The sequence below is a fragment of the Delphinus delphis genome, chromosome 1 (genome assembly GCF_949987515.2).
Source record: "Delphinus delphis chromosome 1, mDelDel1.2, whole genome shotgun sequence".
NCBI classification, from domain to species: Eukaryota; Metazoa; Chordata; class Mammalia; order Artiodactyla; family Delphinidae; genus Delphinus; species Delphinus delphis.
Genome location: NC_082683.1, coordinates 1389630 through 1416554, shown reverse-complemented (window position 1 = coordinate 1416554; position 26925 = coordinate 1389630). Strand labels below are relative to the sequence as shown.

The window sequence follows — 26925 nt, the reverse complement described above, 5'->3', positions numbered from 1 at the left end:
CCAGGGGGCTCTGAGTGGCTCACACACTCTGGGAGAGCACCCTGGGGAGCACAGGACGGTGGGGCTCGCTGAGCCCAGAGAAATGACCAGGGCTGCTCCTGGCTCCTGGGGAGAGCCCAAGGTCAGCTTTGGGGGAGTTGGGTGCAGTCTCAGGCTGTTGCTAAGAGCTCCCCTTTCTAACCGAGGTTGGTGGAGAAGCAGGGAGCCTGACTTGCTGGCCGGTGCCTGGGGAGGAGGGGGCAGGCATGTTGGAGGCCAGTAGGCTGGGGGTCCCAGGAGAGCTCCCAGGGAGACAGGAGGGGCTCCATGGGCCCTCCCCTCCCTCGTGTGCGGGGTGGACAAGACCAGCTTGCCTCCAGGGTCGGGCCAAGGCCCCTGCTTGGAGCCTTGGCCATGGAGGCGGCTCACGGGCTTCAGGAGGCCCAGTAGCAGCCTCCGGGCCCCTGGTCCTCCCGGGGCCACAGCGGAGCCTGCAGTCAGGGCCACAGCGGAGCGGGACCAGACCTAGCACCCACCTCCCGATTTCGGGGCCCAGCGCTGGGATCAGGCCTGACCTTGCGGAGGCAGGTGCAAAGGCAGGGAATGGGCCAGGGTGAGCACACGCACCTGCTTTCGTGGAGGTGATGGGCAAACCGATGCCCTCCAGTCCCTCTCAGAGGAGCCCCGGGGGAGGGGCTCGTGAAGATTCAGAATGAGCTCCCGACAGGGCCGGGGAGCTGGTCCCCGGGCGAGCGACCCCACTGCTCCGCGTCTTTCCATCAAAAGGGCCCAGGAGTGCCCGGCACACCCCACCTCGAAGGAGGTAAAAGACACACAAGTGCAAGGTCAGCCTCAAGGCCATCGCCTACCGTCCACTTTCATGAACCGCTTTTATTTCCAACTCCTCTGCCGCTCCTGCTACCACTGAAGACGGCTCTGGAAACGGGGGCTCAGCGCTCTCTCCAGCTGGCGGGCCTGTGTCCCAGTCAGGGCTGGGACTAGGCAGGGAGAACGTCCTCTTTGGGGGCAGTAACGGCGCTCGGAGGCTGTCAGCTCAGGGTGCTTCTTGCTCCATTCCTGGCTCCGTGGGGCATCCATCCAAGCGTGTTCAGCTGGAGCCTTAACGCTTCCATCACAGTGACACCCCGTGTGCCCCTAAAACTGTGGATGAGTCACAAACTCCCCACAAAGACGTGGCCTGGCCTGGCCCGGCCTGTCAAGGTTTTGAGGGGCACAGCAGTGTGAAGGGCAAGTGCACTGAGTCACCTCCATCTGGATACGGGTAGAAATGGCGAGAATCCCACGGTAACGGACAGAAAGCAGCTTCCTTTTGAACTCAGTTGTCACACCACGGCCTGAAGCAACACACATCTGCACACAGGATACCTGCGCCTGGTCCAGCATCCTAAAGTTGCCCTGGGGTTTCCTGTATCCAGGTGTGCTGCTCCCAGGTAGGGGCTGCGATCACAGCTTCTGGCCCACCGAGACCACTGGGCTCATCCGGCCAGCGCCCGAGGGTCCACGGGCACCATGTGCCAGGGCAGAGGCTCGGGGGACCAATCAGGCTAATGTGATAGCGAATGTCAGGCAGGACTGCTGCCTCCACGCCCCGGGCCCTTCCCACAGCCCTGGGACAGCCCAGCTCCATTACTGCTCTTGCCTAATTAGGGTACGAAAATGAAAGTAATCAAAGCCATGGGAGATCTCTCACCGCTCAGCTCGGGTATTGTGCCTTTGTGAATGTCAAGGAGCTAAAGAACGGGCCAGGAGCTGGACCTGGGGGCCAGGCCCTGCTGACCAAACCTGACTGACCCTTGCAGACCTTGAGCCCAGACTCTGACTGTGCCCGTGGAGCCCTCCCTAAAGGGCTGGTGGGCCACATCCCAGCGGCCAGGACCCTGGGGAGGACATCAGAGGCAGCAGCCCCCTCCCCTGCCCCTGCCCCACAGCATCCAGCGCACTAGTGGGCACTCCACCTGGTTCCCTGAGCCCCACAGAGGACCGGGGTTTCCCGGCATCTGGGAACCTTGGCATCTTGAATTGGGAGGGGCCCTAGCCCCAAACAGGACCACGTCTCCAGGGACGTGCAGCTCGGCGACCTGCCCAGAGGCCCCTGCCAGGGCTGGGCTCAGCGTCTCGGACCCCAGTGCCCCAGCAGCCGTGCCCACCTCTGCACCTCTTCACACTTACCCTCCTTGCTGCTGGGAGGGGGTGAGTCCTAAAATATCACCCCCACCCCATGCATGCCGGCCCTCCTCCACTACAGTCCAGGTGACCCTGGGCCAGCAGGTGCATGTCACAGCCCCTTAGGGCCACCTCCTGGGTCTCATCTCAAGAAAGGACAGGCCCTCTGCTCAGGAGTGGCGCCCAGGCCATTGGGAGTGGAGGTGGCTGGGCGTGCACACAAGGGTCTGGTCTGTCTGCCCAGCTGGGAGTAGCCTGTGGGGAGGGAGACCCAGGGCCAGTAGGAAGTCCTACAGGAGCCCAGGTGGACAGGGCGACTTGGGGGCCGGCTTCCTAGGAAGCAGCCTGCAGGAGGGGCACCAGCCCGTAGAAAGGGGCCCTGAACCAGCCGGACAGTTCTGGGGATGGCGGGGGCCCAGGGCTCCCGCACCGCCCCGGAGCTCCTTCCTCCCCTGTGAGTGTGATGAGGACGCGTGTGCGGCTAGCCCCAGACTGCAGGCAGCTCCTGCCCGGCGCCCAGGAGCGCCAAAGCCCCTACCCTCCTCCCCAGACTCGGGGATCAGGCTGCCCAGAGCCCGGTCCTGGGGTGGCGTCTCTCTCGGCCCCTCCCTGTGCTCTGGTGGGACAGGGGGGCAGGGGGCAAGGTCAGCGGGGCGCAGGGGGCCTGGGGGACGGGGCGAAGTCCGAGGCAGGGGCGCGCCTGGCCGCTGGGGGCGCCGCTGAGCCGCCGAGCCGCCGGGGTGTTGACGGTGTCCCGGGAAACGGACCCGCCCTCCGGACCCGGGCGCTGCGGCGGTGGGCGCCTCTGGGAGCCCAGCCGCACGGACCCTCGGGCAGGGCCGCGTCCACCGCCCCTCCACCCGGCCCACAGCAGGTGGGGTGGCTGGAGCCTTTCCCTTCCCCGCGCGCCCCGCACGGCCTCGGAGCACAGGCGAGTGTGAGCGCGTTCGCACATTGGGGGGCGCCTGTGTGTGCACATGCGTGTGAGCGCGTGCGTGTGTGTGCACACGCGTGTGTGTGTCTCAGTGTGTGTCGGAGAGCATACACTGGGCGGGGGGCTTGTCTGCAGGCACTTTGGGATCCAGGAGAGGAAGGGCTATGAGCAATTCGTTCTTCAGGTCAGAAGGTTTGAGGACGGGGAGAGGCACGAGACAGGGCTGGTCCTGGAACTGACCTCAAGACCTGACCCTCCGGCCTGGGCCATCGTGGCTCCCCACTGCCACCCAAGAGCCGGCCAGGTGCCCCTCACCACCCCAGCACCCGCCGCCCCCCCGCATTGCCCCCGTGTGGGAGGTGGGCACGGCTGTGGTCCTGAGGTTGGGTGAACAATAGAAACTTAGAGCCCTGAGAAGGTGTTGAGAAGGCCTGTGTGAGCTGGATTGATGGGAGGGGGTCTGCCTTCCTGAGGGGCTCTGTGCAGGGAGGGGCAGCAGGTGGAGTGAGGGCCACCCAACTCCTCCCTGGGTGGATCCTCCGGGGTCAGATGTCCACAGAGGGCCCATTGCTGAGTGGGCCCATTCTGCAGAAGAGGAAGCTGAGACCTAGAGGCAAAGAGCCGGCTGGGGGCCCGGCTTGGGGGGCGCCCCAGCCCCACGGAGACGCCTGCAAGGCGGGCACTGCCATGCCCCTTAACGGTTGAATTCACCCTGCCTTCACTCGGGGGCTCTGCGCTGACCCTGGGGTCTCCACGGGGAGGGGCAGGAAGCCTCTCTGGAGCAGGGCTGGGAGGCCGTAGGGCAGGTGGGCTGCCGGCCACCCACGCACTAACCACGCTCCCCCCTCCAGGTGCTGTGAGGACCGGACATGGGCCCATCTGAGGCGTGGGCGTGATGTCGGCCCAGGAGCTCGCAGCCTGCCTCTGCTGGCAGGGGGACCGGCACCTGGCCCAGGGGGAGACACCACTGGCCACCGCCTTCTACCTGGCTGCCTTCAGCTGCCACGCCCCCTCGGCCTTGCGGAGCGTCCGAGCTGCCCTGGCCGGGGCTCGGGGGCCCCCCGTGGTGGCCACGCTGGAGGCCTGGTGCCGAGGTGACAGCCAGATCCCGGCCATCCACTGGGACGGCATGGCGGTGGTCTCCCTGACAGGGACCCTGGCCCGCGCCTTCCTGGCCACGCTCTGCCCCGACCACCCAGCTGCAGCCCTGCACTCCCTGGCGGGCCTGCTGGCCCACGGGTACCACGGGGAGGTGGTGCAGCGCTGCGGGGCCCTGCTGGACGCTCACTCCCAGCAAAGTCTGGAGCTGCGGCTGACCCGTGCCCTGGCCTGGCTCCTGTCCAGGACACAGGTGGACGCCGGGGTGGCCGACTACCTCCAGGCCTTTGCAGCCAGCGCCGACCGGGTGGTGGCCTTCGTTCACACCCACCAGCAGCCCTACCTCCCCGCTGTGGTCAGCACCCTCCAGGACTACATCTCGGGATGCCAGGAGGCTGGGGATGGTGCCAGCCAGCAGGAGACCGACTGCCGGAGACTCCTGGCAGCCCTGGACCCTGTGGGCACCTGGAGCAACACCCCGTCGCCCGAAGCCCTGCTCCAAGGTGGCAGGTATGAGGACTGCCAGGCGGCCTGCAGCCGGGCCCTGGAGGCCGCCTCAGCGGGCAGCAGACCCCAAGGTAGGTGTGCCCTCCACACCCCCTAAGGGCCGGGGCAAAGGTTGCTCTCACCATCGCTTCACTGCATGGTTAAGTCCTGCTTATGGTGGGGGTGGGAGTTGTGCTGGTGCTGGGGACACCACAGTGACAAAACAGAAAGACCCCTGACCTTATGTAGCACCAAGAAAAGAAGCAAAACAAAATCTGTGCTTTGAAAAATGGACTGTGAGAGGTGCTGCTCTAGCCTCATGGTCAGGGAGGGCTTCTTGGAGGAGGTGTCGTTTGAGCTGAGACTGAAGGATTCCAGACAGCAGAAACAGAATGTGAGAAAGTACTTGGGGTTCCTTGCCACTGAATGGAGCCAGAATAGCTGGCAGGGGGCGGCGATGGGGGCAGAGGGAGCCGGGAGATGCTAAAGACAGTAGCGGTGGCTAAGCACTCCTGGCCTTGAAAGACTTTGGGTTTTATCCTCAGGGCAGCAAGAAGCCATGGGAGGGTTTCAAACTGTGGAGTGAGGTGCTCTGATTTGCATTTTTAAAGTTTCCTCTGGCTGCTGTGCGCAGAATGTGCCACGGGGGCCAGACTGAGAACAGAACCTGCTGGAGGCTGGAGCGCGGTCCAGGTCTGAGTTATCACTGAGACAGGAACGACAAGACTGTGGCCAGATGTAATGATGGGGGGAGGACGGGGGCATAAAGGAGGTTCAGCAATGATTTTAAGAGCTCGCCCTCAGCAGCTGGATTGCAGAGGCCGGGGAGGAGCGGACGGGAAAGGGGGCACCAGGGGCTGGAGACACCCCCAGTCTGAGATGCCGCTCCTGCCAGGCCCCTTCGCTGGGTCCGCCTTCACGGCGGGGGCGGGGGCAGTGGGGCGTGTGGTTGGGAGCGCGCCGGAGCTACACGCCCGGCTCCCTGCCGCCTCTCCACCTCCCCATGCGCAGGTGAAGGTGGTGGCCACGCCCACTTCTGAGGGTTGCTGTGCAGATTCAGCGAAATTGTGTATCAAGCCCTGAAAATGTTGTCACCCGCTAAGCGCTCCCCAAAAGTGTCCCTTGAGCCCCTCAAGTGGACGTGTCATTAGGCAGCTGGACACAGGAGCCAGCTCATGAGATGAGTGGGGGCTTGGTCTGAAAAAGGGGTTTGGGGATCATTCACACAAGGAAGGGATTTAAAGTCAAGGTCTAGATCGGGAGGGAGCTCGGGAGAGAGTGGGGCAGCCGGACACCTAGAGGTGGGGGGCAGGGGCCTGCCATTCACTCAGTGGGCGGAGCCACTGTGCGGGCTTGATAGCATTTTCATCGCATCCGCACAGCACCCCTCGGAGGCGGGTGCGGGCACATCCCCACGTGCCCGTGGGGCCTCCAGGGGCGCACAGGGTGTTCACAGAAGCTGCAATTTGACCCCCGGGTGCTCCTAACTGCCCACCGCACTGCTCTCCACCAAAAGAGGACCCAGCAAAGGGGACAGGAGGACGGGAAGAAGGCGGAAGCTCAGGGGCCCGCAGGGCAGTGACGAGGGTGCTTGCAAGATAACGAGCTGCACCGCGCTCAGGGCTGCCTCAGCTGAGTCCACGTGGAGGGCGGGCCGCGTCTGTGTGTCCCGCGAGGCTGTTGGCGACCCCAGGGTGAGAGGGGGGCCAGACAGAACTGAAAACGGAGAGGGCCAATTTCTTTCTGGAAATATGCCAGACCAGATACGCTGAAACCCTCCTGCTATAAATTACCTAGAAACACTCGAGTCACGAAGAGTCCTGAGTAGGAGGCCCTTGGTGCCCACAGCACAGACATGCAGCGGCCTGTGCGCTGGGGGCGCTCAGCACCCCCGGGGTGGAGGGCATCTTCCACTTCAATGGCCAGATAAGCCCCTGCAGAGACCCAGAATCCCCAAAGGGCTGCAGCCTGGAGGAGCAGTGTTCTAGAAAAACTCTGCTCCACCCCACCCCCGCCCCCAGAGACTGCAGGAAGCTTGTCTTCCTGCCTGGGCTCTGCAGCGACAGGCGAGCCTTCACTATGGACCGCTGCATTGATTAGGACAGAGTCACTTACGTCACTGGGAGTCACCTTATCATCCCCACCCACACTAGCATGGCTTACCGTGTGAACAAATAAATTCTCCTGTAACAAACTTTTTACAAATGTAGATTCCAATAACAAGTGCATTCGAATCTCCAGGTTACTTACCCAAAGTCCTTGGAAACATCGAACAAAACCTTCCATATTTGGGAATATGCTCAGCCCTTCTCAGTACGTGGACACACAAGGACACTCAGTGTATGAGGACAAGATACAGAACGAGAGTAGCTTTAACTCACGTCCGCCAGGGGCCTCAGTTCCCTGACTGCTTATCCTCTGAAAGTCCCCAGGGCAGCCGTCTCCAGTTCGTTCAAGGCTCCTCCTTAAGAGCTACTGGGGTAGGTGAGAGACAGAGCCATGGTTGCAGCTCCACCCAGCATGGAAGCAGAGTTCACTTGGCCTTGAGATTTGCTGGGACCAGCAGGAAATAGTGGAAGTGATGCCGTGTGGTTCTGGAGGCCAGCCTCCACCTCCATCCTCTTGCAACATTCCCAGTGCCCTGCAAGGAAGCTAACTAGTGAACCACGAGGGCACACACAGAGAGGGAGGCTCGGCCCACGGCCGACACCAGGGCCCCAGACATGTGAGTAAGGCCACCTTACCCCCTCCTGCCCAGTCGAGACACCAGGTGGCCTTAGCCACAGGAGTGATCCCCAGTGAGACCAACAGAAGGACTGCCAGCTCAGCCCAAACTGAAAGAGAACAGCAGACAAATAGAAATGGTTGTCGTTTTAAGTCACTAAGTTTTGTGGTAGCTTGTTACACAGCAATAGTAGCTGATACAACTGCATACTGAGTCAAAGCATTGGTTGTTGTTTTTTTTTTAATTTATTTTATTTATTTATTTTTGTCTGTGTTGGGTCTTTGCTGCGCGTGGGCTTTCTCTAGTTGTGGCGGGCAGGGGCTACTCTTGGTTACGGTGCACAGGCTTCTCATTGCGGTGGCTTCTCTCCTTGCGGATCACGGGCTCTAGGCGCGTGGGCTTCAGTAGTTGTGGCACACGGGCTTAGTTGCTCCACGGCACGTGGGATCTTCCCGGACCAGGGCTCGAACCCGTGTCCCCGGCATTGGCAGGCGGATTCTTAACCACTGTGCCACCAGGGAAGCCCAAAGCATTGGTTTTTGATGCATCCTTTAGCCAAAACTGAGTTGAATAATATAAGACTGATAGTTTTATGTTTCTGTAATAACGCAATTTACTACATTCATTAATGGAAGAAAGAAGAATATATTATCATTGCAATAAATTAGGGGAAAGTATTTTATAATATTTAACATCTCCAAAATGTAAACAACCAGGAATAGAAGAAAGCTTACTTAATTGCAAAAGATAAAATTTATCAAAACCAAAATACCACACTTAATGTGATAGTTCAGAACCAAGAACATGGCGGCTGCCCACTCCCCCATTTATCCATCATTGCTCTAGAGATGCTAGCCAAGGCAATGAGGGGAAAAAAATGTAAGACTAGAAAGGAAGAGATAAAGCAACCATTATTTCAGACTATATAATTAGCTATGTAGAAACCCCAACAGAAACAACAAGAATGTATTAGATATAGGAATAGAATTTAACAGGAGATACAAAAAGTATTTATGTTTATAGACACCAGCAACAAATAGAAACTTTATGGGGTTTTTTGGTTTGTTTTTTTGTTTGTTTCTTTAGATTTTTTTTTTTACATCTTTATTGGAGTACAATTGCTTTACAATGGTGTGTTAGTTTCTGCTTTATAACAAAGTAAATCAGCTATACATATACCTACATCCCCATATCCCCTCCTTCTGCATCTCACTCCCACCCTCCCTATCCAACCTCTCTAGGTGGTCACAAAGCACCGAGCTGATCTCCCTGTGCTATGCGGCTGCTTCCCACTAGCTGTCTGTTTTACGCTTGGTAGTGTATATATGTCCATGCCACTCTCTCACTTCGTCCCAGCTTACCCTTCCCCCTCCCCGTGTCCTCAAGTCCATTCTCTACGTCTGTGTCTTTATTCCTGTCCTGCCCCTAGGTTCTTCAGAATCTTTTTTTTTTAAGTTTCCATATGTATGTGTTAGCAAACTTTATGGTTTTAAAATACACCATTTGGGCTTCCCTGGTGGCGCTGTGGTTGAGAGTCCGCCTGCCGATGCAGGCAACGCGGGTTCGTGCCCCGGTCCGGGAGGATCCCAGATGCCGCAGAGCGGCTGGGCCCTTGAGCCGTGGCCGCTGAGCCTGCGCGTCCGGAGCCTGTGCTCCGCAACGGGTGAGGCCACAGCAGTGAGAGGCCCGTGTGCCGCCAAAAAAAAAAAAAAAAATACACCATTTACTGTAGCAAAAGAAAATAATTTATTTCAATGAGTCATATGACTTAATGGAGAACACTATAAAATTTATTAAAAGAGAATAAATTATACGTATATAAGCAGAGAGATAGTCACTGTCCATTGATAGGAACACTTGATATTATAATAGAAGAGCAAAGGACCCATAATAGACAAGACAAAGAAGAATGAGCAGATGCAGAGCAGGAGGAGGAGGGGAGAGAGGGGGAGGGGGAGGGGGAGGGGAGGAGGGGGAGGGGGAGAAGATGCAGAAGAAGGTGGTGGCATAAGGATTTTCTCTACCAGTTAATACAAAGCTATGATAATCAATACAGAGGATATTGACTTAAGGGATAGATAGACTAATAAAACCAATAAGAGAGGTTAGAAGTAGACCTGTATTTGTCTGGAGCCTAATATGTGAGAGTGCGCACTGCAAATCTATGGGGAAAAGAGGACCGTGTTATCCACTGCATGGTGCTGATGCTCTACCTCTAACCACGCGCAAAAACAAGTAAATTCCAGGTGAATCATGTTAATAGCTAAGTTTTCCAGTTTCTAAGAGAAAATATGAGAGAACATCTTAAGACTTCTGTGTACAGCTGGGCTTCTTAAGATACAAAAAAAGTGGAGGGGCTTCCCTGGTGGCGCAGTGGTTGAGAGTCCGCCTGCCGATGCAGGAGACGCGGGTTCATGCCCCGGTCCGGGAAGATCCCACATGCCGCGGAGCGGCTGGGCCCATGAGCCGTGGCCGCGGGGCCTGCGTGTCCGGAGCCTGTGCTCCGCAACGGGAGAGGCCACAACAGTGAGAGGCCCGCGTACCGCAAAAAAAAAAAAAGAGAGAGAACAAAAAAAGTGGAAACGGTAAAGCAAAATTTGATACATTTGATTAAATTGAAAATTTTAAACTTCTGTTTTGCCCATAACTATGGAAAATGAGAGGAGAATCCACAACAGAAGAAAATATTTGCAAAATATTCAGTGGGCAAAAGATGAGTACCCAGAGTATTTGAAGAATTCCTACATATCAATAAGGGGAAAAAAAAATCCAGTACAAGAATTGGCAAATGCATTTCCCAAAAGAGAAAACACAGATGGCTAATAAACAACGTGCGGAAAATATTCAACATCATAGTAATGATACAAATGCAAATTAAAACAATGAGACACCACTTTCTACCCAGCAGATTGGCTAGAAAGGTTTTTTAAATAAATGAGCCTTACCAGCACTCAGGAAAATGAAAATTAGAACAACAGTGGGGTAGCATTATAGCATTTTATATTCCCCCACTGCCAGATTTTCAAAATGTTTAAATCTAACAATAAAAGATTCTGGCTTTCAATAACGGTGAAGTAGCTGGACTAAACTGTGTGTCCCACATATAATTATAAACTTGGGGCAAAATATAAAATGCAAATAGTTGGCAACCGAACAGTGACCAAATGCAGGGAGAAACTGGAGACGGGCCCTAAAAGATGAAGACTGCACAGGTAAGCTTTGCAGGCTTGCAGCGTGTTGCCTCCTTAATCCGTGTTTTTTCCATGTAGGACAGAAAGTTGCCATTTTACTGGCTTGAGATATCACATGACAGAAGTTGGGGGTGAGAAAAGTGACTGTAAAGTTAGAAGGCAAATCCTGAAAAAGAGAGAGCCACATTCAAGGGGGAAGGGTGGTAAGACCCCAAATCTGTGTATGAAAGGCACTTAAATCCTCAGCTGACCACTGAACTATACACACATGGGAGAGGCTGGGTGACCTAAGAAAGCAACAGCTGGAAGCTGCTGGAACTAATGGAGAGTTCAGCTGCTGTCCAATAAAGAAGGCAGAGAATCTGGAGTTTGATCCTAGCCAATTTAACTGCCTGCGGAAACAAAAATCAATTCTCTTCAGAGGAAGACAACTGAACCCAGAGTCTCTACAAAGAATCAACCAGATGTCTAGTGTACAATTTAAAAAATTACTAGACATGCAAAGAGACAGGAAAATAAAAGGTGAGCCACAGTCAGGAGAAAAAGAAGTCAACAGAAACTGACCTCCAGATGATCCCAGGGCCGCAATTAGCAGACTAAGGACGTTAAAGGAACTGTTATAAATATATTCAAGGACTAAGGGAAAATATGGTCATAGTGAATGAACAGTTGTGGCATCTCAGTAGATAGGTGGGAACTATAAAAAAAAAAGAACCAAATGGAGACTCCAGAATTGAAAAACACAACTGAAATGAAAAATTCAGAGCAGATTGGAGACAGCAGCAGAGCCAGTGAACTTGAGGTACAGTAGAAAGTACTCAATAGGAAGATCAGCAGGAAGGTGAGCAGAACCCTGGTGACCTATGAGACAATAGCTGGAAGTTTAACGTGTGCAACTGGAGTCTCAGAAACAGGGCAGAGAACACACTTCCATGTGGGTAAATAATAACCAGCCACCCAGGCCCCATGGGCTCTCCATCTGCTGCGACTCCCTAGGATCCATGAACTATTGCAAAAATCAGGGATACAGGTGTTTTCTTCAGGACTTAGTAAATGACGGGGAAGTCTCAAAGTTTCTTTATATTTGGCCACCAGGAGTAGACTGGGTGACCTTGTTGTTGGTTGCTTGGTTGATCTCAGGGCGCAAGATGCTTCTTTTAGTTGGCTATGTGCTGTGTTGTGACACTTACCCACAATGGCAACAGGGCAGGGCAGCAGCAAGTTTGCTTCCATGCAGACGTGAAGGCTTTGCCCTCTCCTGTTTCAGTGTAAAGGATTATTACTGTTGTGGCTATTGAGTTAGGTTATAAGGAGAAGATCTGAAGGAGTCTGTGCAAAAGGCACTGAAGTGGAGGTTCAGTGCCCCAGCACTGTGACTCGCCGGGCCCTGAGAACTCCCCTCCCCAGCAGCAGTTTCCTGACCTATAATGCTATAAGGGTGGGCACCCACGACCTTGAGCTCCTACCAGCACTGGGTTTTCTGCGATTCTTTCAACAGCACGCACCTGCCTGGCAGGGATGGGGTAGCCTGGCTTTCTTTACCAGTCAGAAAGCCCCCATTCACACAAGCCCCAATTCACATGTTTACGCTGCTCGGATACAAAGTATGGGGACGGTGGAGGTGAGGCCGCTGCTGATGGGAAAGCTCACTGAGTGACGCCACCCACCAGTCCTGGTTCCAGGCCTGGACACACATTAATCCGTTCAGTCCTCGCAGCCCTGTGAATGGAGACCATCCTCGTTCCCACTATAAAGCAGAAAAGGAAACTGAGGCACGGCAAGATGCAGTAAATCCCCACGTTCCCCGCTCGTTAAGCGGCATTGGGCGCATCACCCCTCTTTCCGGAACCTGATGGGGTGATCTCATTTCAAAGACGTGGCCAGAGAAGCCAGGAAACAAAGATGCTGGCCCCTAAAACGTCACAGGCTCAGAACCTCAGCCCTGACCTGGGGGGCAGGGGTGGAGTGGGGTTGCTCTCAGAAGAGGGAACTCAGCCCTAAACTCCATCACTGCAAGTGCCAGGGGTGTTGTGACGAAATGCCCGGGGCTGCTGGGCTGGCTGTGAGCCCAAGTGGCGAGCAAGTGGCGAACCCAAGTGCTAGGTGAGCTGCTAGGGAGGCCCACCCTGGTTGCCCCCTTCTGAGCCTGCTCTGTCCCTGATGGGCTGAGGGCCTCCTGCCAGCACTCATCCTTCCGGTGCCATGTCCTGGGCTTCTGGGAGACTCAAGGGAATCGCTGTGGGAGGCGTCAGAAGGTCCCAGCACTGGAGGGCTGGGGTCTGCAGGTGGCTCCCCTGGAGGACGTGGCCCAACAGGCAGGACCAACACCTCTGTCCTCTCTCCAGGTGAGCGTCGGGCCACCCTGCTGGTCACCCGCGCTGCCGCGACCTTCCTCCTGGACAGCGGGGCCCAGGACCTCCTTCGGGACCTGCACGAGGCCTTCTCCGAGAGGCCCTCAGGAGCGCGGAGGCAGTTAGAGGCCGTGCTCTCGGCCGGGGACCGGGAGCGTCTGCGGGCGCAAGTGCAGGAGGCCGCAGACGTAGGCTTCGCGCGCTTCCAGGAGACCGTGCGGAGCCGCCCCGAGCTCCGCGAGGACTCGGGCCGCGAGCTGCTGGCCCCGGTGACCCGCGCGCTCCGGGTCCTGTGGCGCGTGGCACCGCCCGGGGCGCGCCTGGCACTGGGCACCCGGCTGGCCGAGTGCCTGCTGCTGCGGGGGGACGCGGTGGGCGCTCGGGCTCTGTGCGAGCGCTTGCTGCGGCCCTGCAGCGCCGGGGACCGTGCGCGGGACCGGGCCGGGGACCGCGCGCCCCTGCTGGCGCTGCGCGGCTTCTGCGCGCTGCACGCCGGCGACGCGGGGCGCGCCCAGGAGGACTTCCAGGCGGTGGTGGAGCTGGGGCCGCCGCACCCTGGTAGCTGCGTGCGAGCCCTGTGCGGCCGCGGGCTGCTGCGGGTGCTGGCGGGCAGTGCGTTTCTGGGCGCGCTGGACTATGTCACCGCCTGCCGCCTGCGGCCCGAGGAAGCTCTGCTTGTCACAAAGGCCTACGTGCCCTGGAACCAGCGGGGGCTGCTAATGACCGTGCTGCGGGAAGAGGGCCGCAGGATGCTGCAGCGGAGGCCGGAGCCGGGATCCGAGAGCGGGCCAGGCCGCAGGAGCAAGGCTGCGGAGACCGACAGCCGCGCTGCGCAGGAAGGGTAAAAACTAGCCCCGTGCACGCCCGGGGCTGCCGCTTCATTCTGGTCTCCTCCAAGTTAGTCGCGGTGTGTTTCCCACTACTTTACAGTAAACTGAGGCAGGGAGCTGCCAGGTGATTTCCTTAGATTTAGCGCCGGGGCCCGGATCTTAGGACCCTCGGTCCCAAAGGGCAGGATGCATTATGGACTTAGTTGTCAAAGAAGATTAGAAACGCAAAAACGGGAATGAAGAAATAGAACTTACCTGTCATCCCACTGTTACATTTCCTTGTTGTTCCTCCTTGTGCGTATGGAGTCCACTAAACTGAATTTGTGCTCTGTGTGCAAATACGTCCCACCTGTTCTGCTCCCTAGATCATGAACACTTCTTTGGTCCCTAGATACGTTTCTTGGGCAGCCCCATAGCTCATCCTGTGAACGTGCCATCAAGCCTTCGGGCTCCAGGGCGTCTGCTCTTAGTTATAACGCATCCCGGGTAATCTCCAGCCTGTGCAGTGTTCTGTGCTACGGATGGAGACAGAGGTGGAGCTCCTGGGTCAGAGAACACAGCCCCCGCGAGGCCCTTGACTTTGGAGCTGCCCAGCTGCCCATCAGTCCACACGCTCCAGCCCTCACGCTCCTTTCGCAAAATTCTTTGCCAGCCCAGTGGGTGAACCTGCAGCTGTTTTGACTTGCATTTCTCTGGTAGCTGGGAGGTGGCAGGAAGGTGTTTTAGCAAAGCTAAAAGCACTGAGCTGAGGGGCCCCTGGGGGGGGGGCATGTTTGACGTCAGCCCCCTCGCCCCTACACGCACGCACAGGCACGCACGCACGCACAGGCACGCACACACGCACGCACGCACGCACGCAGGCTTCCTCAGCCCCCTAGTTCCTTAATTTGCATTGCTTTGATTTGATGCTGAGGAGGAACTTTCTTGTAAGAGATTTGGGGCCCTTTATATCTTTTCTCTCTGGGAACTGTCAAATTTGAGGCTCCGGCCCCTTTTCCCAGTGGGAGCTCCTTCTCATTTCCAAGAGGGCACCCTGGGTGTTAACCAGCTCTGCCTACAGCACCCCTGAGCCGTGCAAGGCCACTTTTATCCTGTTTTTACAGAAAAGAAAGCTAAGGCAGGGTTGGCTGGGAGTCAGCATACAGCCTCGATTTCTCATCTGTAAAATGCCCGCTCTACGGGGTGGGGGAGAATGGGGGGGGTGAGGGCCAAGGGCTGTATGTCGGAAAGGGCAGCCGTGCGCTCTGGGGATGGCACGAGGGCCCTTCCAGCAGGAACCTGGTCTCTGAGGCCCAGCGGGAGGGGCGCTGCCTGGACCAGGTGCAGGGATAGGATTTGCCTGCAGCCTGCCTCCCTGGGCAGGTGAGAGGGGTGTAGCACAGGGGTCAGCCCTCTCCCAGCTGCTCTCTCCACAGGGACGCCCGTGGCGTGTACCAGCTGGCCATGCTCCTGATGGAGCTGGACACGGAGGATGAGGCTTCGCGCCTCCTGGCGGCCGATGCCCTGTACCGCCTGGGCCGCCTGGACGACGCCCACAAGGCCCTGCTGGTGGCCCTCTCCCGAAGGCCTCAGGCAGCCCCTGTGCTGGTGCGGTTGGCCCTGCTGCAGCTCCGGAGGGGCTTCTCCTATGATGCCAGCCAGGTGAGGGGGCCCCGGTGGGCCACAGCAGGACAGATGGAAACAGGGCACAGCTCTGTGGAGGGCGCCAGGCCTCCACCGGCCCTCGCTCAACACCCTGCAGCCCTGCAGCCCAGAATTGAGAACAGGCAAAGCTTGTCCCAGCCCCGGTTCTGCCACCTCCAGCAGGTGCCTCACCTCTCTGACCCTCAGTCTCCCCATCTGTGCCCTGATGTTCCAGGTTCTCATGAGAATTAGCTGCAGCAGGTACCCCAGGGCCCAGCAGGTCTCCAGCGTGCAGTGGCGCTCTGTTATTTGCTTTTCGTGTGTTGTGAAGAAAAAGGGCCATGAGTTGAGTGTAAGCAGAGCTTAGTCCCAAGTAAACTAGGCTTGGAGGTAGCCCTGTCCCGGGGAGGGGCAAGAGCAGAGGAGCCCCAGGCCCTCAAGCCCTGCTTGCCTCCCCTCCCTCAGGTGTTATGAGGGCTTCCTGTTGGAACGCGGCAGAAGATTATGTTCCAGGGGCAGATCCAGGCTTTGGGGCAGGGCTGTGGGGCCTGTCGGCTTCCCTCTTCCGCTCTGGCCTGGTTTGGGTTCTGGTCTCCCTGAGCTGGGCCATAGGGGTGGGAGGGAAGGATGGTCTGGGACCGGTGTCCACACAGGTGCAGCCAGCAGGGGCAGCATCGGGCAGGCCTCTGTGAAGTTATGTCTCCCCGAGGGTCTCGCTCCTCCCAGAGCAGGGATTGATTCCAGGGCTTCTGCTCTGCACCTTCTGAAGGACTCCCTGGGCCCTCTGTCACTTTACGACTTGAAAGCCCCCTTTCCCCACACTTCTCAGACCTGTGTCGCATGGGCCCGTGAGGCAAGGCGAGGTCCCCATGTCACCGAGAAGGAGGCACGGCTCAGGGACACTGGGACCGCCACCCCCCCCGCCCCAGCTCCTGACACTCAGCAGAGGAGCAGCCCAGAGCGGGGCCCACACCTCCCGACCCAGTTTTCCCTGTGCTCAGCTCGGGCAACCTGCAGTCCCTGCCCCATGAGCCACGCCCCACGAGCCACGCCCCCCACACGCCACGCCCCCACGAGCCACGCCCCCCACAAGCCACGCCCTTGCGGGCTGCATCCCTGAGCCACACCCCTGCACGGAGGATGGGGGTGGACTGGTCCAGCCTGGGGCACAGGGAGGACCAGTGGTGACGCCCCTGCGCCTGCAGCTGGTGAAGAAGGTGGTCCAGTCTGGAGACACAGCCTGCCTCCAGCCCACCCTGGACGTCTTCCGCCATGAGGACCGCCAGCTGCTGCAGGGCCACTGCCACGCGAGGGCCCTGGCCATCCTGCAGACACAACCAGGCGGCGCCGAGGGCAGAGCCCACACCAGGGAGGCCATCGCCTACCTCTCTCTGGCCATCTTTGCTGCAGGTAGGAGCCGCCCTCGTTCCTCGTTCCTCCGGGGCCCCCACCCCGTGCCAGGTGCCCAGGGGCAAGGGGCGCCTCTGCCATGCGGGGGAGGGGTGTGGTCAGGCACCAGGGAGTCTGAGCACGTGCTTGGCTCAGGGGCGTGGCGTGCTCCCGGCCGCTCACTGCAGCAAGCGCGCTAACGCCTAGGAGAGGCCCGACCAGCTGGGAGCTGAGCTGGGACCTGAGCTGGGACCCTCTCCTGAATCCTGGGCCACCATTGCGCACACCCAGGGCCCCGAGGGTGGGAGGGCCAGACCTAGCCGAGGCCCTTCTCCCAGCTCAACCCTCTCCCTCCATCCGTGGGGGATGAGGGCCCCAGCCCCCGAAGCCCTTCTTAGGAATAGCGGGGGCAGCTCCGTGTGTGTGCGCCTGGTCTCCCCGCTCGTCCAGCCCACCCACCACGCCCCGCCCTAGGCACAGGAGGGTCAAAGAGTTGGGCCTTCTCAGCCTGGCACCTTCACGGCTGCAGCCATTCTGTGGCCTGCCCCGTGGACCCTTCCCCCCACCCCCACCCCTCTCCTGGCCTCACTTCAGATGCAGCTGCAGTGCCCCCACCTCTCAGAAGCCCCCTCGGACTGTCCACCAACCCTCCCAGATGCCACCCCTCCTGGCTGAGCTCCCCGTGTCCCTCAGCCAGGGCCCGTGGATCAGTCCAGACTGCTGTTCCCTGGTGTGTTGTGGTGCCCAGCAATCTGTGAGCTCCCTAGGTGACCCCAAAGCCACTGCACCCCCTCCTGCTGCCCCTTGGAGCACCAGGGCAGGTGCAGTAACTCCTGGATGAGGGCAGACACACTGAACCCGGCCGTGCCCACCGAGGTCACATCTTGACGCCACACCCCCTTCCTCCAGGGAGTCAGGCAAGTGAGTCCCTGCTCGCCCGCGCCCGCTGTTACGGGTCCCTGGGCCAGAAGAAGACGGCCATGTTCGACGTCACCTCCGTGCTAAGGGCTGAGCCGAGGAACGTGCAGGCGCTGTGCGGACGGGCGCTCTTGCACCTGGCCCTGGACCAGCAGAAGGTACGGGCCCACCCTCCCCACCTGGGGCTGGGCAAGTGGGGGTGCCCAGGGTAGGCGCTGCCCTCCTTCTCAGCCCCCCAGAGAGAGGAAGCAGGGCCAGGCCATCTGAGCGTCAGTCATCAAACCCCCGCCGGTACCGGGGCTCACGGGAGCCTCACCATCACATCCCCGGTTTGGGGGAGTCTTTCCCTTCCGTCTGCAGAGTCCCCGTGCCCCCCCCCCCCGCTTCAGTCGGCATGGATTGATGTGCAAAGCCTCAGGAGTACTAGGGGGCCCCCCACTTTACAGTAATGAGACCTCCGCTGCCCCCTGGGTGCCACTCTGAGCTGTCTACACAGGGCCTGCGGATTTGGGTGGCCAGCGTGCAGGGGCAGGGGTGGGAGGCGGTCCATTGCAGGCCCAGGGCAGGCACCTTCCAAAGGGAAGGCGTGCAGCCACAAACCAACAGCCCTGGACAAGGGCACTCTGCAGCCAAGGGCGATGTCGTTGGTGAATAACTGAAACCTATTGTCTGCCCTGATGCTTCGCTGGGCCAAAGTACAGCCCAGAGGTGTCCTCCCTGCCAGGTTTCTGAATTTCTTAAGGGTTGGGATCTTAGGAGACAAGGAAAAATGATCCAAGATGCCACTGGGATGACGGCATCTCAAGATGGTGTTTCTGCCGGTCAGGGTGTCTGTGTTTCCCCCAAGGGCACTGGCAGCCTGATTTCTGTTCCAGCTGGGCACACGCCTGTGCTTGGGAGCCCAACCCTATGCAGGCCCCTTCCTGTGCTGGGAAAGCACCTGTAGTTCTCAGGGACAAGCCCATTAAACAGAGATGGGATTCAGCCAGGAGGGCCCTACTGCAGGAGGCGGACCCCTTGGAAGCCCACCCCTGGGTGATCTCGACATGCCAACAACTCCTCCGAGAGATGCCTCAGAAACAGCCCTCCCGCCGCTCTGTCCAGGGCAGCAGGGCACGTGGCAGGGAAAGTCAGCCTGTGAGTCAGGATGAGGGAGCAGGGGCACCCCACATCGTCACACCCATGAACTTCCTCCTCCTGGAGATGGGCTGAGGCCAAGCACCGCATACCCTCTGGCCCTTCACCAAGAGAGGAGCTCTGAGCCAGCCCGCCGGGTCCAGAATCCAGAGCCCTGCTCCCCCGCCTCTGACTTTCTGAGCAGGCCCTGCAACACCTCTGAGCCTTGTTTCAACATCAGTAAAATAAGGGGGGGAGCAGTGCTTGTTCAAGGCCATCCATGCTCAGCCTTGAGGGGGCTGCTTATTCAGTGCTGTCAGATGCTCAGCGTGGTGCCTGGTCCCCAGTGAGGGCTCCATATGTGGCAGCTGGAATCCCCATGAGTCAGCACAGAACTGGACTTTCCAAGCTGATCAGGTGTCCCACTGGCCAGCACCAGGGTCACGTAGGGCCCCGGTCATAGTGTAGGAAGGATCAGAGAGGACCGTCTTCCCATCCACCCATCTAAGGGCTCTGTCTCTCCAAGACCTTCATCCCCCACACACCTGCTCCAGGAGAACCCCATCGCTGGACTTTAAAAGTATCTAGGCACACTTCCAGTGCTGGCTAGGAGAGGGTAACTGGTGTTGGGCTGCTGAAAACAAAATATCTGGATAAAATACATGACAACCGTCTTCAGGCCCTGAGCAACAGGCAGTGGAGAACTGCCATCCCGGAGGAAAGGGGAACCACACCAGGGGAGTCCAAGGGGAGCCCCACGATAACCTTTCTTCCTGGGGAGGCTTTCCCGTTAATGCACGAGGAGGTGGGGCAGTCAGCTTGCTGAGCTGAGGAGGCAGAGACTGGGGTTCCAGGCTGCTGCAGTCGCTGGGATTTGCAAGGAAGGGCAATGGAGAACATGGGGCTGTGCAGAGAAGTCTTCATGGGATTCCAAGTGGTTCTTGTCTGAGTCTGGGCTGCACATGCAGGGGCCCAGCAGAGCTCACCCGTGGCAGGAGATGTTGGAATTCTGACCCTGCCAGAGCAGAGACCTTTCTGGACACCTTGGGCGCTTAGCTGAGACCACACCCTAAATAAAGGTCATATCTTAGGACTAAGTTCAAAACTGAAATGGACCTGCCCTCACAAGGAACAAAACCAAGTCCAGCAGAACCAAAATGACCCACCAGCATAAAACACAACCTCCTTTATGAGAGGGTGACATAGTGCAGACTCTCTACAATGTACCATCCACAATGTCCAGCCCCAAATCAAAAACTGCTAGACACACAGAGAGCCGGGAAATGCGGCCAACAGTAAGGAAAGTAAGTACTCAATAGAAACAGATGTTCGTCTGGAACAGCCACCTCAAGATGGTTCAGATGCTGGAATTAGCATACAAGGATGCTAAAACAGTGATTGTAAACATGTGAAGAACTTCAAGGAAAATGTTTTCATAATGAGTGAACAGATGGGGAATCCTAGCAGAGAAATGGAGACTATAGAGAAGAATCAAGTGGAAATTCTGGAGCTGAAAAGTATATCTAAAATTTTTTAAATTTACCAGATGCGCTTAACAGCTGGTTGGAAATTGCCAAAGAAACGGTTAGTAAAATTGAGGATGGACCAACACAAATCATCCTGTCTGAAGAACAGAGAGGAAAAGGACTTTTTCCAATGAAGAGAGCTTCAGTGACCTCTGGGATGATTCCAAGCAGTCCAGTATACGTATAACTATAGTCCCAGAGGAGAAATAATGGGGCAAAAATATATGCATGTGTGTATATATGTATATGATGTATATGTGTATGCATATGTATTTGAAGAAATAATGGCAGAAAATTTTCCAAGAAGCTCAACAAATCCCAAGACGATAAACACAAAAAGAACCACACCTAGGCACACCTTGATCAAATTTCTGAAAACAAAAGATAAAGAGAACATATTCAAGGCAGCCAGTGGGAAAAAGAAACATTACATACAGCAGTATGAAAAGATGACTGACTTGTCATAGAAACGATGGAAGCCAGAAGACAATGGAATGGTGTCTTTAAAGATACATATTTTGGGGACTTCCCCAGCAGTCCAGGGGTTAAGACTCCACGCTTCCACTGCAGGAGGCACGGGTTTGATCCCTGGTCAGGGAATTAAGATCCCACATGCCATACAGCAGGGCCAAAAAATAAAGGTACATGTTGTCAGCTTATAGGACAACTGCCAACAACTGTTAGAGGCAGAGTTAAAAGGCCAATGGAGGAACTAAAATGAAATACTAAAACTATTCAGTTAACCCAAAAGAAGGCAGAAAGGGAGGAAAAAAAAAACAAAACAAAAGACCATCCAATAGGAGGTCTAGAAAACCAATAGGAGTGTGGACCTGAAGATGACTCCATGGCTTCCGACTGTTGGCCAGGTCAGAGGTCAGATGCAAATGGCTCACCAGGGTCAAGGCTCTCCTAAAGGGGCCCAGCCTCCCCCCTGGCCTTGTGTGCTTCCACAGCACAGTCAGGGCCTCTAGACTCCTCCCCCGCCACTCCAAGCTGCACACTCAGCCCCTGGCCCGTGGCCCTTCTGGTACCAGCCCAAGCCCACCTCTGTGCCATAGCGGGTTCTTTATCAGTGTGGCTCTTCTGGGGTTCCAGACCGTTTCCCCCGTCCAGAGCTCTGATACGCTGGCCTCAGTTTCACCACGCCCTCCGTGACTGCTCACCATATGGGCCCTCACGTTGGCTGACCCTCATTCCTACCCCATGCTGGGAGGGCAGGAGCTGGGCCCTCTGCCCATTCTGGTGGCGCCAACACCCGGCATCAGGAGGAACACGACAGATACCCAGCTGGGGCCACTTCTGCCACCCACCCTGGCCTCCTCCCCTTGCAGGAGGCTGTGGACGACATCCTGTCGGCTCTGAGGCTCAGCCCAAGAACGGCGGTCCCTGAGATCCGCTCTCTGAAGCCAGAGGTCCAGGCCCTCATCACGCAGGGCCTCTCATCCCGCTGCCGGGCCCTGTTGATCCAGCTGCCGGGCACAGGGGCCCGCCTGAGCAACGAGGACACACAGAGCCTCCTGGCCGCGGGGGAAGCACTGATCGAGATCGATGCCGCGCAGCCCAGCTGGCACATCCTCCTGGCAGACGTGCTGGCTGCAGCGGGTATGTGTCAGCCCAGACACGCAGAACATGGGCGTCTGTCCCTGTTCCTCCCACCCCTGGATCCTTTTCTTTAAAATGGGAGAAAGAGACTCAGGACTCTGGGTTGTAAGGTCCCTTCCAGCCTGAATCCCAGGACCTGGTCCCCGTATGGGTCCTCCGTGTGGCTTTACCCACCAGGAGGTGAGACAAAGGAGTGATTTGGGGTTTCGTAAAAGGCTCAGATGCTCAGGCCTCCTCATTAACTCATGCGTGTATTCAGCAGATGTTTACTGAGTGCCCTGCTCTAGGTGAGATTGTCTTAGGCCCACATGTGTCGGTCTTCCCTGCAAAACCTTGAAAATATTCCAGCATTAATTTGAAAGGGAGACCTCTCTGCAGCCTGCGTTTCACAGGCCTGTCATCATCACTTGCAAGCCTGTGAGATGCCCCCACCAAGGCCTTCAGGGCCTCCGGGGCTGCTCTAATCCCATGCAGCCCTGCTCAGGAGAGAAAGCAGGTCCTTGCAGTGACCATGGTGAGGGGGCTTAGAGTCCTGTTACTCCACCTGGGGGTCGAAGAGTGTAGTGACTGCCCCCAAGTGGAGGGGCTGGGTCATCAGGTGAGTCCGTGTGAGCGACATGGTGTCACCGTGCCCCTCTGCTCCCTGCTCCTTCCTTCTGGTGCTGAGCCCCTCCATCAGCCAGCCACTCCCAGAGCCAGCACCAAGAAAGGCTGAACTGGGCTTCCCAGTGGCCCCCCTGCCCCAGCTCCACCCTGACTGTCCTTCCCCAATCCCTGACAGGCAGCTTTGAGAAGGCCGGCGCCCGCCTGCAAAAAGTCCTGCACCTGGCCCCTGCATCAGAGGCGGCCCGGGCCCGGCGTGGCCTGCTCCGGCTCAAGAAGGGTGATGTGCCGGCCGCCACACAGGACCTGCAGCGTCTGGCAGAGACAGACGCCCAGGACCTCGGCTTCCTGCTGCATCTCCTGGAGGCCTCGGAGAGGCAGAGCCTCACCCAGGTGGGCACAGCACCCCACGGAGGCCCCAGCCCAGCCCCTCTCCAGCACCTCGGGTGGGAGACCCCCAGGCCCGGGGCTCCGGGTATGCTAACTCCCTGTGCGCCTGATCGCACTTGGACATGGGGGGGGATGGAGGTTCAAGCGGGAGGCACCCAGATCTGGCCAGCTCAAGCCCTGACACCCCCAGAGACCTCAGGGCTTCTTTACATGAGGCGTACAAGCCACAGCTGACTCGGGGTCTGGGAGAGGGAGGGGGCCCCATCCTCAGAGCCAGACTGAGCCAGGCAGGAACACCTGGCCCTCGTTGAAGCCCACCCCAGCCCCAAGGTCAGGCCAGGATAGGTGTGTCCCTCCCCGTGAGCACGTGGGTGGCGGGCCAGCTCCTGCCCCTCACGAGCTGAGAGGGACCCTGAAGGGATGTTGGGCTGCGGCTGCTGCCTCCTTGGGTGGGTGATTGTTCCACTGCTCATCTGACAAGAGCAAAGAGCACCTTCCCCCAGGCCTTGGGTGGAGCCACTGCCCGCACTGTGGCCCTGGCAACTTAGTGGGCCGGGGGGGCGGGGGGGGGGGCGGGGGGGGACTGTTTCGGGGGAGGGGGAGTTCACTTCAGAGAGTGAAAGTGTATGGAAGACCCTGAGACAGGGCAGTGGGGGTGCGAGGCGGCCCTGGAGGTGAGACCACGGTGGCGACAGGTAGGCCAAGGCAAAAGCCTGGAGGCAGGAAAGATCTCAGTGTTCAGGAAACAGGTGGGCAAAATGCAGCTGGTGTGGGAGTGCAGGAGGAGGGGCTTGGGAGGGGGCAGAGGGAAGGGTGTCCTCCATCCTGGTCTGGCCACCTTATTCCCTTCACTTGCTGGAGGCAGGAGCAGGAGAGGCAGGGCTTTGGAGGGGGTGGGCGGTGAAGGGACCAGCAGGTTGGAGTGGGGCGGGGCCAAAAGCATCAGCCGGTGAATCAAAGCCCTGCGCGGCCAGGGCACGTGCTTCACCTCCTTATGCTTCCGTGGGCTCTATCACTCAGGGTCCTTCAGGAAAACGAAAACCCCACTAGGTGTGTCAACGAGGGGGTCAGTAGGGTAGTTGGCTAAAATGAGCGTTAGGGACGGAAGGAGTGAAGCGAGCAATAGGTCATGCAGGGGGGGACAGCCCTCATAGGGCTGAGGGGGCCAAGAAGCGTGTTAACAAGGGCCTAGAACTCAGAGGAGCGGCCGCGGAGCCCGGGGATGTCGGGGGAGGGGGCCTGGCTGGGGTCTCAGAGCCTTGAGGCGGGGGAAGGGGGGGCTCTAAGCTGGGAGCGGGGACCTAGGTGAGCGTCTCTCGGTTCACAAGGTGGGGCTGGGCAGGGCTCTGTCTCTGAGTTGAAACGATGGCCTGGGCCCGGAGGAGAGCACTAGGCAGGGCCGCCTGGAGCCCAGATTCGGTGCCGCGACAATTCGCTCCACGTTGGCCGTGGCCGGGCGACGAGGGCCGACCCGGAAGTGAGACGGAAATAGTGGCGCCCCGTTTCCGGCGATAGTACGGCTGCACGGCCGGTGGCGCCGCACTTTTCCCCAACTCCGGGAGGACCACGCAGAGCCCGTGGGGAGGGCGCTGCACGGAAAGGATGGGTCGCCGGTCCGCGTCGCACAGCAGGGCCGAACTGGCTCCAGCCCGGGCTCCGGCCTCCCGCCAGCCTGTGTGCACGGTCGGGCTGGTGGGAAGACAGGACCATGCGTTCAGCCCGCCGGGTGCTGGGTGCCCTGTGCTCTCCTGGGGACAGGCGGGGATCGGGGCGTTGCTAGTACCTGGCTGCATGGAAGAGGGAGGGTCTGGAATGTGCCCGTTCAGTCCGTGGGGGGCCACTGTGGGCTCTTGGCAGCAGGAGGAGACGAATGAGGCCAGCGGATTTATCCGGGCCAGTTCGGCGGAAGAGATGAGGCATTTTGGCAGGTTTGCGGAGTGGGCTTCAGTCACACTCAGAAAAGGAGAGTGAGCCTGGGGGCCAGAGGAGAGGCATCGGCCCTCAGGGCTGCGCCATCCAGACGGGGGCAGCGCCATCCAGACGGGAGGCAGCGCCATCCAGACGGGGGCAGCAGGGGACTCAATCCAGCAGTCCCCAGGGAGAGAAGTGCTAGGGCGGACAGCGCCCTCTGATCTCTGGCCTGGCCCTGCGGCATCCAGCGAGGCCGAGGCTGAGTCCACCACAGCCCTCCTGGACGCGCCGCTCTGCCCGTCCCTGAGGAGCAAACGCAACCCCAGCCCCTGGGTCATGCTGGCAGGCGCTGGCAGTGCAGGGGGCGCCCGGAGAGTGTCTCCCTGGCCTTGACTCTGGCTCCACAGGGCCTGCGGGAGCAGCTCGTTGGTTAGCAAAGTGAGAAGCACAGAAGCGCAAAGCAGACCCTGCTTTTCTGACCCGGGGCGCAGGGGGAGGCCCAAGGAGCAGGCTCAGCGGAGGCGATGTTTGCTTCTGTCCTTGGGGCCAGGGCGGCCTCGGTGGGTGGGCAGGGCGGGAGGCTGGGAAGGGGAGGGGAAGGAGGAGGTCACCCCGGTAAGAGAAGCTGGGCCCGCAGGTGGGGCAGTAGGGCTGTGAGGAGGGGGAGGACGCCTTCTGAGCAGGGTCTGCCTAGGGAGAGCTTGCAGGGTGGAGGGATTGCAGCGGGTGCCTCCACGCTGTGCCTCCACCCCTTCCAGAGGGAGCGGGCAGCTTCTGCCTGGGGAACAAGCAGCGGCCAGCCCGTGAGGGGCCTTCAGTGTTCTGGGTTGACCTGACCTTCCTCCCTCCATCCTCTATGTGCAGGCCGCAGCCCAGGAAGCTGACACCCTCATGAACTCAGGGCAACCCGGCCAGGCGCTGGGCTACTGCTCACTGGCCGTCCTGGCAGGCGGCGGTAGCGCCTGTCACCTGCGCCGGCGGGCTGCCTGCCTAGCCGAGCTACGGGAGTTTGGCCGGGCACTCGGGGACCTGGACCACGTGCTCCGAGAGGGTTCAGGGGACGGTGACCTCCAGGCACGGGCGGAGGACTTCTGCTCCCAGGGCCGCCTGCTTCTGAGCCTGGGGGACGAGGCCGGGGCCGCCGGGGCCTTTACCCAGGCCCTCAGGCTGGCGCCCGCCCTAGCCCAGAACAACCTGTGGCAGCAGCCAGGCCGGGCCCCCACTGCCCACGCGCTCCTGTGCAGGGCGCAACGCTGCCTGGACGAGCAGCGCTACACAGAGGCCTGGACGGCAGCCGAGGGCGGCCTCCTGGTGGACCCGGAGCACAGCGGCCTGAAGAGACTGAAGGCGAGAATCCGGAGGGAGGCAGCCTCGGGCTGCCGGCTCCACTGAGCCAGCGCTCCCCAGGCCCAGCCGTGGGGCCCCCCTGTCGTTAGCATTTCTCGTCCGGACCCTGGGGTGCACCCCGCCCCCAGATCGGGGAGGTGCTCACCCACCCTCCCCCTCCTCCCAGTCCTGGGGTGGGCTGGTGACACCCAGCCTCGGGAAGCAGAGGCAGAGAGCTCCCCACTTGCCTGAGTCACCATCCCAGGAGGCTCAGACACCCTCCTCTCAACAGCAGCCTGGTCCCCAAAGCTGCGGCCCTCTTGGCCCACACGTGGGGCTCGGGCCTCAGAGAGCAGCCCCAGTCCTGTCTCTGGCTTGGGACCTGCAGGGTGGACAGGGTTCAGGCCGGCCCCTCGTGGCCCTGGGGAGACGGTGCCAGCCCAGGAAGCCCTTCTCCCGGTGTGAAGCAGCCCTTGACCCTGGCCTGACGTTCGGGCCAGCCTCCTGCAGGGCCTGGGCCCCCTCAAGGACAAAACTGCCAAGCTGGGCCCCAAACCCACGCTTTCATCAAAGTTGTTCTCCAGGGAACCCAGTGCCTCCTCCCCCACCTGCCGTGCAGAGCCCTCCGCCCCCCCGAGGGGCCCCTGATGAGCAGAGCAGCCAGACGTCTACTCGGCAGGTCTCCGGCAAAGCTGCCTGATGTCAAGGCGCTTCCTACGTGATTAAACTGAGCCACCCCCGCT

At 59.0% G+C, this 26925-nt stretch overlaps 1 protein-coding gene across 1 annotated transcript; it reads left to right on the top strand.

Annotated features, from left to right (window-relative positions):
* Positions 1 to 3992: 3992 nt before the first annotated feature.
* On the top strand, positions 3993 to 26248 carry TTC34 (tetratricopeptide repeat domain 34). The gene is made up of 8 exons (XM_060012095.1): positions 3993 to 4773; positions 12943 to 13789; positions 15194 to 15419; positions 16607 to 16811; positions 17700 to 17866; positions 21682 to 21952; positions 22734 to 22948; positions 25721 to 26248. The coding sequence occupies exons 1-8, from the start codon at positions 3993 to 3995 to the stop codon at positions 26246 to 26248; spliced, it is 3240 nt and encodes a 1079-aa protein (XP_059868078.1).
* Positions 26249 to 26925: the final 677 nt, after the last annotated feature.

What these genes read in the sequence shown, in the direction of transcription:
- TTC34 (XM_060012095.1), top strand. Translation starts at nt 3,993, where the DNA reads ATGTCGGCCCAGGAGCTCGCAGCCTGCCTCTGCTGGCAGGGGGACCGG. An exon ending in AGCGGGCAGCAGACCCCAAG is followed by an intron (nt 4,774 to 12,942) that starts GTAGGTGTGCCC and finishes TCCTCTCTCCAG; the next exon opens with GTGAGCGTCGGGCCACCCTG. An exon ending in AGAGGCAGAGCCTCACCCAG is followed by an intron (nt 22,949 to 25,720) that starts GTGGGCACAGCA and finishes CTCTATGTGCAG; the next exon opens with GCCGCAGCCCAGGAAGCTGA.